Source organism: Cibotium barometz, chromosome 1 (assembly GCF_041138505.1).
Source record: "Cibotium barometz isolate CiBa-2024 chromosome 1, ASM4113850v1, whole genome shotgun sequence".
Classification (NCBI taxonomy): Eukaryota; Viridiplantae; Streptophyta; class Polypodiopsida; order Cyatheales; family Cibotiaceae; genus Cibotium; species Cibotium barometz.
Genome location: NC_141046.1, coordinates 54,161,730 through 54,174,161, shown reverse-complemented (window position 1 = coordinate 54,174,161; position 12,432 = coordinate 54,161,730). Strand labels below are relative to the sequence as shown.

At 35.9% G+C, this 12,432-nt stretch overlaps 1 protein-coding gene across 1 annotated transcript; it reads left to right on the top strand.

The window, feature by feature from the left end:
* Positions 1 to 422: 422 nt before the first annotated feature.
* LOC147642170 (polyubiquitin 9-like) lies at positions 423 to 1,517 on the top strand. Its single transcript, XM_086775227.1, has 4 exons — positions 423 to 583; positions 752 to 937; positions 1,160 to 1,199; positions 1,315 to 1,517. Exons 1-4 carry the CDS (start codon positions 581 to 583, stop codon positions 1,383 to 1,385), a joined length of 300 nt encoding a protein of 99 aa, XP_086631353.1. The 5' UTR covers positions 423 to 580; the 3' UTR covers positions 1,386 to 1,517.
* The last annotated feature ends 10,915 nt before the right edge of the window (positions 1,518 to 12,432 follow it).

The following is a 12,432-nucleotide window of genomic DNA, read 5'->3' as shown; positions in this document are numbered from 1 at the left end:
ATCATCACTACAATCTCCACAAAATGTGGAGCTATTAAAAGGGAATATATATTTTGTGAAAGTGCAAAGTGTACCTCTAGAAAATAGAAGTGTAGTCACTTCAATCCCTTTGCAACTTAGGCATCAATAGGGAGTACTACATACTTGTACTAGATAACTAGTTTTCATTAAGAGAGAAGAAAACCCGTAATGTTAGCTATGAGAAAACCCATGTTTTTCTTGAACTTGTGTACTACACCATACTTGGATTGCATCAGCTCTTGTGGAATACTACATGGAGAGGGGGTAGCTTGTTATTAATTCTCACTTTGAGCTCTAGTATATGGTACTCACTTTTTGAACGAGGGAGGGAGGCCAGGGGGATCTTCGTGATGGGCATATGACACATCAAATGGAAGGTAGATATTGAATTTTAGCTTTTGAGTTGAGGCCCAATGCAAAGTGCACACCCCCACGAGGTCTTTAAAAGGGAAAGCCTAGCGTGAAGGAATGGCATTTCCGGGAAACAAAGGAAGGAAGTTCTAAGCATATCCAAGCCTCTTAACCCTAGTTCTCGCCCACCTCAGATAATCCTTTTTCGATGGTGAGCAATAAGCATTACAAAAACTAAGTTGTAATTTGTTAATTAGCATCCATTTGGTTGATTAGTGCTTAATAAGCGGTTGTGGTAATTACGACCCCTGTCGTGCCTCTTTGATTTGCAATGGGTAAATTATTTCAAAACATAAACAAATTGCAATGTGTGTCGCAGGCCATGTATATCCGAGTGAAGAGGCAAAGGACCACCTACTTTCTGCGTTGCAACTCCTCTGATAGTGGCCGGGATATCAAGGCCAAATTGCAAAGTCTCACTGGCAACCCAGTTAGAAACCAACGTCTGGTTTTGCCTGATTCGCGTCAAGTTCTCGACGATGCACGAACACTTGCCGAACAGCAGGTGTACATCGTCTCCCTAAGTTATGGCTGTGTTCATCATTCCTGTTTAATTGAATCACATTCACGTCTATTAGGAAAACACAGTACACTCATTATCTACCCCTTCCAGTCTTCTCTGTGTGAGTGTGTCTGTGTGTGAGACAGAGTCTAGTGAGAGACCGCCCAAGACTCAAAGCAAATCAATTAGCGCATACTATAACGCTTCATTTGATTTGAATTATAGGTTGAGAATGGTGCAGTTGTGGCTATGACATTGAAAAGGAGTAAGAAATTCTAACTCTAGAATCTACATATGCAGGCTTTTTGTGCGTCCAAATGTGATAGTTAGTCCGTGTGCTTATCTTTTGTATTGTCTGTTGAATATATATATATATTCAGGCAATGGACAATGGGAGGACATTGAAATCGACACTACCAATCAATACACCGCAGATCCAGATGGAAGTTAAAGAGCAAATTATATTATACCGCCTATAGCAATAACATTTTGCCTCGAGCAAGCTAGCAAGCTATTGGACTTATTTTCTAAAGCTTGTTTTAAATCCGCTTAAGTTTAAGAACATTTATAAACCTTTCTTCCATACGCAGCTTTGAGTACAGGGTTATACCTCCTTTAGCAATAATATCCCGCCTCGAGCAAGCTAGCAAGCTATTGTAGATATTTTCTAAAGCATAAGTTTAAGAACATTTATAAACCTTTCTTACATGCCTGCATATACCCATTCTCACGCTTCTTTCTAACTTTAAGAACATTTATAAACCTTTCGTACATGCCTACATACACCCATTCTCACGCTTCTTTGAGTTTAGATAAGCATTTGACTTGTATCAACTTTTGAATCTAAAATTACTTAGCTCATCATTGGCAACCTATATAATATGAAGGTCAAGACTATGGAAAGATTTTAGATGATGAACATCAAGAATAAGTTGCATACAAAACATGTCTGGAATGGTGAGCACGTATACATCTTTAAATGCTATTGGTGTTCATCTTGATCATCAAAAATCTCTCTCTTTATGTGTGTGTGTGTGTGCACATGCATATGTGTGCATGCACGTGTGTGCATATGTGTGTGTACATATATGTAAATATATGTATATGTGTGGATGTGTGTGTATGTATGCATACATGTATATATCTATGTATGGATGTATGTGTATGTATATATGTGTGTTCGTATATGTATGTATGTGTTTATATATGCATGCATACACACACACACACACACACACACACACATACACACAAATTCATGTCTATAAAGAAAATGAAGTGTGAACATTTCTTCAATCTACACCCTAGAGTCAAATCTTATGAATAATAGTGGAAGAATAAAGGTGTTTTTTTCTTGAGAAGGGACACTTATACATGTATTTTGGCGTATGGAGATCCCACTTTGTGTTTGGTGTGTAGAGAGAGAGAGAGAGAGAGAGACTGTGTGTGTGTGTGTTTTTGGCATATGGAGGGGGGGTAAAAACGTGCATACCCACACATGCACCTTCAATTTGAATGTGAGCTATTAAACATTGTGATTGAGACGTACCACTCTATGAATCTTGTTTGGTCAATTTATTTGCATAAAGTTTGCATTTAGAAGCACCAAAGGTTCTAAATAAGGAGACGGGAAGTCTATCTATAATGAAATAAAAAAATAGAATCAAATTAATCACTAAATGCTGTTGTTTTCTCTCTTTTTTGAAATAATAATATTTTCTCTTATGAAATGGTTTATTGACAAATAATCATGCATTTTCTATGTGTAAGAAAATTCCTTTTAGCACTTTGAATCAAACAATTTGTTATATTGTCAATTATGAGAACAAATATCTAATCATCATTGAATCCTAGGATATGATTATAAAAGGAGCATTTTGACATAACCATGCAATTTATATTTCATCTTTAAAGTTTGATGCCATATTTCTTTCTTAAGGCTTGTTCTTAATTCTTTTCTCTCTTGCTCTATGATGTTGATTAGCTTTTATTCTATCTTTACCTTCTTTTTACATCACTATAAGAGGTTTTCTCCTTATTGATATTTAATTTTAAGGGGAGAGATTTTTTTAACTCCTAGCCTCTTACCATCGGTATTATCATTGGTATGACCATCTGTAGTGGGAAAAAAGCAAAAGCTATTTCTACATGAGTTTTTTGAGCAAACTTCATTAACACTAGATTTATATAAACTTCATGACCATTCATCTTCCACAAGGTCCATTGCTCCAAAGAGATCAATTTCTAACCCTATCTTAGTATCCCCTACATCTTCCAACATATGTTTAAAATGTAATTCATTGGTATCCATGGAAGGATCTGAGGAGATATAATGAATTGAACTGTTGGACATTGATGAGGCTTCTCATCATTGCCATTGAGATGTTCATCATCATATTTTTTGGTGTCATCGTGAATTCATTCATTATGATTATGATTGTGATCTCTAATTTGCAAACCTTGGGTTTTATGATCTAATTATTCCACTGGGATGGGTAGGGTATGACCTCCTTCTTCTCTTTGAGATTCTATATAAATATTTTCCTCCTCTAGATCTCTATCTTGAAAGAAATATATACTATGGGGAGAAACTTCAATCACACATCACCATTTTGAGTATGAAAGGCTTGGGTGGAACATTACATATTGCAAGTAGCAAATTACATTTATGTGTAATTTTCCCTTTTCCAATTAAGTGCATATTATAGAGAAAATAATATCTAATGATCACATTATTATGGTAGTACAAATGTATCCTGAAGAGTTGTCCACAACTTAGCAAAGTTAATTATAACAAATCCACTATTGTCTCCTCTCTTAGTTGCACTTGAACCATTTGGTTACCACTATGAAATATTGCACATCAAGAAAATAGCATGTCAAACTATCTAAATCCAAATCTAATTATGTCTTATATGTTAGATATCAATTCCATACCCTTATATTGTATTATCCAAATAATAGCTAGCTCATATTTGTACGGTCCCCATTATGAGGAGTATCCATGATTGAGCAACATTCTAGGTTCCCTAGAATTCCCATATCTACATGATGTGAAGGTGGCCTATAAGGCTAGATGGTTTGATTAGATTAAGTGCACTACCAAATAGGGTACATTATCTATAAAATTCCACACATGGTGTAGGCACCCTCTTGGATGCCCTGTCCTAACATTGTGGTGCCTAAATGGAGGCCCAAGATGAGTCCGGATGATGGACGTGGGACACTACTATACAATCCTAGTAAATCTTTATGGGTTGAGTCTACATTGTGATGATGACACCAACTCTAATCATGGATGAGGCCCAAGATGAGCCTGGATGGATGGACACTACAATCCTAGTAAATCTTTAGGGATCGAGTCTACACGATGGAGGATGGCACCAACTATAACCGTAGACCTACATGGTCATATCATGACTGCCTTACATATATATAAGCCTATATAGATACATAGACAACCCCTTATCCATACAGTTCATTAGTCTCAACACTGTGAGATTACTCCCAAGCCTATATATAAGCCTATATAGATACATAGACAACCCCTTATCCATACAGTTCATTAGTCTCAACACTGTGAGATTACTCCCAAGCACTCCTCCATAGCTTCTACTAACATATAACCTCCATCTTAGTAGTTCCAGATCATCCAATTGAACCTTCTTTCATAGCACCACAGCACCACAAAGGTGTGGGGATTTGTCATCTATTGTACATGTGAACATGTTAATAACATATGTTAATAACACAAAAAATCTTGTGATCACATATTATATTCACAAAGCTTTCACAAGGGCCTAAAAAAATTATCTTTATCGGGCATAAAAAATCTTCTTAGGTGGCCACTGACCTACTATTATGTGAAGATGGTAACATGAGAACATGTGAATAGCTTATAAGTTATAGCCATGTGTAGCCAAGCTTTTAAGGGGTTCCCAAATGGCAAGTGACCTGTTATTTTGTGAACGGTAACATGAGAACATGTGAATAACTTGTTCACATGTGTTATTATCACAAAAAATCTTGTGATCACGTGAATATTAAATCCCTGATTGTACCACTTTAGATCTTCTCTATCTCTGTTATTGTGTAGTTTGTGTTTTAAAGTTTTGTGTTGTGAAAGATCCTACTTCTTGTGAGTGTTCATTGTATATAACACACATTGTATTCGCATAGATTATATAGCTCTAAAATAATTAAGATTGGAGACAAGAACATTTGAGTTGAACCAAGGTATGACTCTCGTGTTGTAGAAAGCTACCCATTACTCCAAAGTCCAAAATTGTTCTTCTCTTATTTTTTTGCTCCATACAAAAATTATTGCTCCAAACATTTGATACTACATTACATATACCCAAATAAAACTATTTTGAGAGTGCTATTTTAATTATACATTCAAATAATTAATGAGTAGATACAGGCATGTTAATTTAATTTACATACTTGCCAGTCACATCCTCTTGCAAATTCAATCCTTTCTTTCCTAAGAGTTTGTAGCCAACTAAGAATGTATTAGTGGGGAGTTGTGTAAGCTCATGATGAGGATATGGAAGATACCTCTATTTTAACTAAAATATTTTCATGCATATGTTCTCTCCACTTGTGCCTATTTATATATCTATCAATACATTTTTCCATTTCTACAAATTTAAATATATAAAATCTATTGATCTCTCGTAATGTCACATCCCTCTTTGTTGTTTGCCCTTTGCCTTGTGGCACCTCCCTAGCTATATATCATCATCTTTGTTGTGCTAAAGTGGAGGCTTGTCACGTTCCGTTAGTCAAAGGAGCTTGAATATATCACTACAATAAGATGAGGGGTTAGTAGTTCTTATTACCTATGTTTTAGCAACATTTGTAAGTTTTGTTGCCTATAAGCACTGCTGATGATGAGAGCGGCATTAGTATAAACACCATCATAAGTTCCACTAGGTGGTGTTGAAAAAAAACAGAATACTCCAAATGAAGTCCACAAAAATGGCTAGCAAAAATTTATCACATAAATTTTTTAAACATATATATTTTTTATAATAAATAAATAAAATTTAAAAAAATGTTACAAGATGATTAATATGTAGAACGGTATAAATCAATTTATATCTTTACATAGTACCATCATCAATGCCTGCATCTTGCAACAAATGCATGACAATTGGTATATCTCTAAGTCCATCATTTCTTTGGCCCCTATATTAATATAAAGTCCTATTCCACTACTTGAAGAATATGTAGATGCATTATCACCCATCATTATTTCATATTGGCTTATTGATTTCATTTGATGAAATCAAAGATAGAAGATCGTATTTTGTGGTGCATTCTTCAAACTCTGAATGATTTTGTTATACCCCTTCGTTCTCATTGTTTGTTGCAAACTTCATTGATCCATTATCAATTTCTTCTTCAATATCTTGATCTTGAAACATACACCTTGGATCAAGGAGAAACATGTATCACATGTCACCAATTGGGAGCTCTTCAGTCAGGATGAAACACAACCTAGAAAGAAAAAACACACAAATATGTATATGAAAATATATCTAAGACTTTCTTTTTAGGTTTTAGTTTTCATCTCAATCTTGTAAAAAGTCATTAGGGGGCATTTGAGAGTAAAAAGGGCCGTGTAAGGATCCCTAATTTTAAGGAATTAAGACTAATTTTATTGAGACTTAAGGAGACAAAGGTCACAATGATGCCTACTTTTGGGCCTAAAAGTAGGGGATCTCTCTAATTTTCTCTCTAGGATTCTCTTTCTAGCTATGAAAACCCCTACTAGGATCACTAATATCTACGCTTTCAGTCTTATTTAATCCACTTTAATAGTCGTATTTGAAATCCCTCCCCACATTCCATTTCTTTCAATCATGACTATTATTCATCACGTTTCCTACCAACCTCTACAATAAGATTCTCTCTCTCTCTCTCTCTCTCTCTCTCTCTCTCTCTCTCTCTCCATTTTTCCCAAGCTCTCTTCTCCTATTACGAATACAATAGGTCTATCTCCCTCTCTCTCTCTCTCTCTATCTATCTATCTCTCTCTCTCTTTCCTCCCAAGCTCCCATTGTGATACAATAGGATATCCCTATTGTGAATACAATAGGATAGCCCTGAGTCACTTCAGAATAGTCTCTTCCATTTTTCAAATGGAAGAAATTTAAAACTTAACAAGAGTGCGAAAGGTGGACTTGCATATTTACATATTGGATGGATATTTGTATCCTAATTATCCTTCTTTGCATTGTCCTCTACCCTTCACTGATCTCCCTTCATTTACTCAGTTTGTTGGAGAGGGTGAGAATGGGTTGCTTGGGTACTGCAAAAGGTTAAGCATGAGCGATGCATGGAGAGTCTAATTCCTCCACTCCAAACATAAAGATTAAAAAGAACTTTGAGGACTGCGCAACATGCACTACAAGATGCATAAAATAATATTGTAGAGCTAGAGAAAAGAGACAAAGAGAAAGAGGTTTGCGTTACGAAGCTACAAGACACAATCTCTCACATGAAGAGCAACCTCTCGTGGGAGCAAGAGAGTGAAAGAGGGCAATCAATAACATTCAAAAACTTGTACTTGTTGGTGGTGGTGATCGCAAGCAAAGAATCCATGCAGCAAGGTTTGTTTTTTGTTCTTTGTCTATTATTGTTGCAAGTAATTTTGATTAAGGTATTTTTGGTTGTTGTGGTTGTTATAACAAACAAATTAACTTGTTTTTGGTTATGTTTATTGGTTTGTGACAGGAAATGTAAGATTCCTCCCCAGCCTCTCAAAATGTCCAGCATCTTCCCCTGTAATCAATCCCTCTTTAGAAATATAAAAGACTTGTTTCTAACTATTTTAACCTAGAGAGAGAAAATATTCTAGAGAGAGAATATTCAAATTTTTAATATTTTTGGATAGAAAATTATCTCATCTTATTAAAATAAGTTCCCCTGAAACAGAAATTCAAAAAGAACTTTCCAATGTGCAATTGGAATTAATTGGAAATGGGTATAAAGGACCTTAGCCTAAGGGTCTAGATTTTCAGAAATTTTTGGATTATGGTCCAATTAAGGTTCCTATGGGCCAATAGCATCAATCCATGTGTAGGGAGGAGATAAATCCAATTTGTAAAAGAAGATACCCAAAAATGAGTAAATGCTCACATAAGATGAAGAGTTGAAAATGTACAAGGTTTATTAGTAAAAAACTATGAGCAATATTAAAAATATGAGATATTTTGGGTATCCAAAAATGAGTAAATGCTCACATAAGATGAAGAGTTGAAAATGTACAAGGTTTATTAGTAAAAAACTATGAGCAATATTAAAATGATTCCATTATGACACATATGTAAGGAAGGGGAGTTCTTTAAAGGAGGTGCATATTTCACATAAGATGAAGAGTTGAAAATGTACAAGGTTTATTAGTAAAAAACTATGAGCAATATTAAAATGATTCCATTATGACACATATGTAAGGAAGGGGAGTTCTTTAAAGGAGGTGCATATTTCACATAAGATGAAGAGTTGAAAATGTACAAGGTTTATTAGTAAAAAACTATGAGCAATATTAAAATGATTCCATTATGACACATATGTAAGGAAGGGGAGTTCTTTAAAGGAGGTGCATATTTCACATAAGATGAAGAGTTGAAAATGTACAAGGTTTATTAGTAAAAAACTATGAGCAATATTAAAATGATTCCATTATGACACATATGTAAGGAAAGGGAGTTCTTTAAAGGAGGTGCATATTTCACATGCTTGAATGAGTTTTAAACTCATAAAAATTGAGATATTTCATCTCTCCTCTCTCCTCATTTAAGTCTAGTTCCAAAAAGTTAGCTTAACTGACCTAAAAATGGTCAAATATTGACCAAACTGATTTAGAAAATTCTAGAATCAGTTTGTTTGGTTAGGAGCTCAATTTTTCTTATAAATAGAAGCCTCCCCCTTGTTGAAAAATATATAGTGTTTATGCATCGTTACTCTACTCCACCTAAGTCAAGAACTGTGAATTCATTTAATAATTCACTAGTTTTTGGAGCTTCCCTCTTTCTTCAATCCCCATTAGTGGCTCCATCAACATACTTAACCAATTGATTGGTTGGGGGCCTCTACCGTGAACAAAGAATCAAGCAAGTTGTAAGGTAATTAGTGAATATTGATCTTTCTATAATTTCTCAATGTTTCTCTCTTCTCAACCCCTCTCAAGCTTGAGAAGTTTAATTGGTATGGTTTTTTTAAATGCTATTGAAGTTTGAATAGTAGTGAAGAGTTACATAATTTAATAAATGCTATTGAAGTTAATTTTCATTTATGTTTAAATTCTAATGATTTTTATGTAAATTCTCTCTCTCACTCAAGAAATGGTCATACTCATGACCCGTTCTCAATCCAAATCAAGCTTTTCCTTAACCCAAGATTAGGCTATGCTTGAGGAAAATTTTTTATATCAAAAGTGTTACTTTTATCATTTTTAATTTTCATGCATAGAAGTATGCATAAAGGAAAATTTTTATATCAAAAGTGTTACTTTTATCATGGATTTTATGCTTAACTTAGATGCATAAGAGAAATTCTTTTATTCTAAAAGTGTAATTTCCTACCAAATTGAATTTATGCATAAGAAGATGCATAAAAGATTGATTTTAATTTCGAAAGTGTTAGTCTCCTTAAATGGAATTTATGTATAAATAAATGTGTAGAGAAATCTTATATCAAATATAAGAATTCTCTCTTTTTTTTTTTTAGATATGAAATGTGATAGGATGTGATAAGAGGTGTATGAGATGTGATAAGAATTGATAAGATGCGTATGGAAAGTGATAGGATGTGATAAGAGGTGTATGAGATGTGATAAGAATTGATAAGATGCGTATGGAAAGTGATAGGATGTGATAAGAGGTGTATGAGATGTAAAAAGATGTGATAAGATGTGTAGGAGATGTGATAAGATTTGATAAGATGCGTACGAAAAGTGATAGGATGTGATAAGAGGTGTATGAGATGTAAAAAGATGTGTATGAGATGTGATAGAATGTGTTAAGATGAGTTAGGATGTGTTAAGATGTATAGGAGATGTGTTAGGACGAGAATGGATGTAATATGGTTGTATGAATGTGATGTGGATGTATACATGTAGATGTATATGTATGAATGTGAATGTTGATGTGGATGTGGATGTATGGATGTAGATACGGATGTGTATGTATGTATGTGGATGTGTATGTATGAATGAGGATGTGAAAATGGATGTATGTATGTAGATGTGGATGTATGGATGTATGTATGTAGATGTGGATGTATGTATGTAGATGTGGATGTATGGATGTGATTGTGAATGAAGAGGTGGATGTGGATGTATGGATGTAGATACGGATGTGGATGTATGTATGTGAATGTGGATATATGAATGAGGATGTGAAAATGGATGTATGCATGTGAATGTGGATGTATGAATATGAATGTGGATGTGTGGATGTGGAAATGGAGGTATAGATGTTTGAATGTAGATGTGGATGTATGCATGTAGATGCGTATGTATGAATGTGAAATTGGATGTACGATGTGGACGTACGAACATGGATATATATGTAGAATTATGAATATGAAGATGTATGTGAGATAATGTAGTCTATATAAGTGAATGGATGAGAACGAGTACACACTGAATGGAATGTGGAATAAGTAATGTGGTCCGACAGTGGATAATATGGAAAGACAAGAGTTCGTTATAGAAACTGTATTTGTGATTGTTTGTAAATGACTGTTTTATGTCAAGAATGCTGGAGAAGCATTTTGACCGTCTTGAGGATTAAGGTCATGAAGACTGAACTGATAAAGTTGCAACTGTTGACGGAGAGTCAATGGAGGACGTCTCGCGTAGCAAGGTCGATCGAGGTCTTGACCAGCCTCGGCTCGATTTAAATGGTGAGCTTCCGGTATGGTGGATGAGGGACCAAGGAAGCGGCCTATGAGTGAAGCGCTAGGTCACCTGCGAAGGATCCTAGAGGGTGCTGACCATACGGTGCTCGGGCTCTGGGTCGCCGAAGATACCCACACGTGCGTCGTGGAAGATATTGGAACAAGGAGTAAGAGTTGTTTTCTTAAACCGGGCATGGATCTGGTTGATTGACCTTGCTGGTCCTCAACAGATGAGTCCATGGCTCTTTTATATGGATCTGTGGGTTGATCTTGCTGATCTTCCACGGAGATTCCATTCTATTATATGAATATATTGCCGGTTACTATGAGCTAGGAACTATGGAAAAGGCCCCTGAGAGAACAGGTGGTGAGCGTTCTGGTTGCCAATGATGCCATAAGTACACCGATGAAAGAATGACTGGAAATAAGGATTCAACCAGAGACTTTGAGGATTGTTATCAGTGACATAATGGTTTTATTAAAGGATTGTTTTAAAGCTAGTTGATGCTAAGAAAAAGGTAATTTCATATTGGGTGTGTAAGTGGTATGACTAGTTTTATGTTTGCATGAACTTCCGGCTAGGGGGTCTTGGAACTCTTTTCCTTGGTACCCGGGACAAAACCTAACCAAATTCCAAATTGGATCCCATCACTACAGTGGTTGGGCGGTTGGCTAACCCATGGGATCGGATGGGGTTAGGCTGGACTGATGGATCCGTAAATCGAGATTTTAATTTTTGTTATTACGATAGATAAAGTAAATCCCGGATAGTAATTGTTCTATGGATAGGAATCAACGGCTGTGCCTCTTGATGGGGAAAAAAGCGTTGATCCCAATGATCCAAGTGCAAGTTTCTTCCTTGATCCGACCGAGTATCTTTATAGGTGCAGTCGGATCCGCGTGATCGGTAATGATCTTGACTACGTTAGAGTACAAAGTTATTTGGTGGAATCGCCCGTGCTTTCCGGGCAAAGGGAGTTTTTCCGGTTTCGATTTTGGACAAACCGACGGATTAGTCTCTTGTCCGGATATCCGTGGGCAAGGCCCCGAGTGTGAGACCCCTACCCGCGCTCGCACGATGTGCTACTTCCGCTGCTAGTACCCCGAATCTGTTGCATGGTGGAGACTGGGATCTCACAGTTGGTATCATAGCAGCTTTTGAAAGCTAATAAAGATAATTAAATTCTTATCTGAAATTGGTAATAAGAATTCAGAAACAGCATTTTCATAATGTATTTCATCCCGTAAGCTTCTTTAATGAAGAAATTTTAATCAAAGAAATTGTTTTTATAGATGGAAGTTCCACATTTATCTGGTATTCCCGACCTCACCCAGTCTCAAGATATGATTGCATTTGCCTTCGAGCATCTCATCTCTTCCGCTTCAACTCAAACAAGCCGAGCAAGACTCGCACGCCATTTCGCGGATTTATATTTTCCTACCCCAGCGGAGAGAATACAACATAAGTGGGTTGCAGGGCAATATGTCCACGCCCATTGCAACCGCCGTACAATGCTGTGGCAGAATCTCTCATTGACTATGATCCTGTTAAAGCTGAAAATGGTGCGTGGTGTCATTCTATATCA

Bases quoted from the DNA above. Each gene is read 5' to 3' on its own strand.
- LOC147642170 (XM_086775227.1), top strand. The intron at 938-1,159 runs GTGTACATCGTC...TTTGAATTATAG, and splicing joins GAACACTTGCCGAACAGCAG to GTTGAGAATGGTGCAGTTGT. The intron at 1,200-1,314 runs GTAAGAAATTCT...ATATATATTCAG, and splicing joins GGCTATGACATTGAAAAGGA to GCAATGGACAATGGGAGGAC.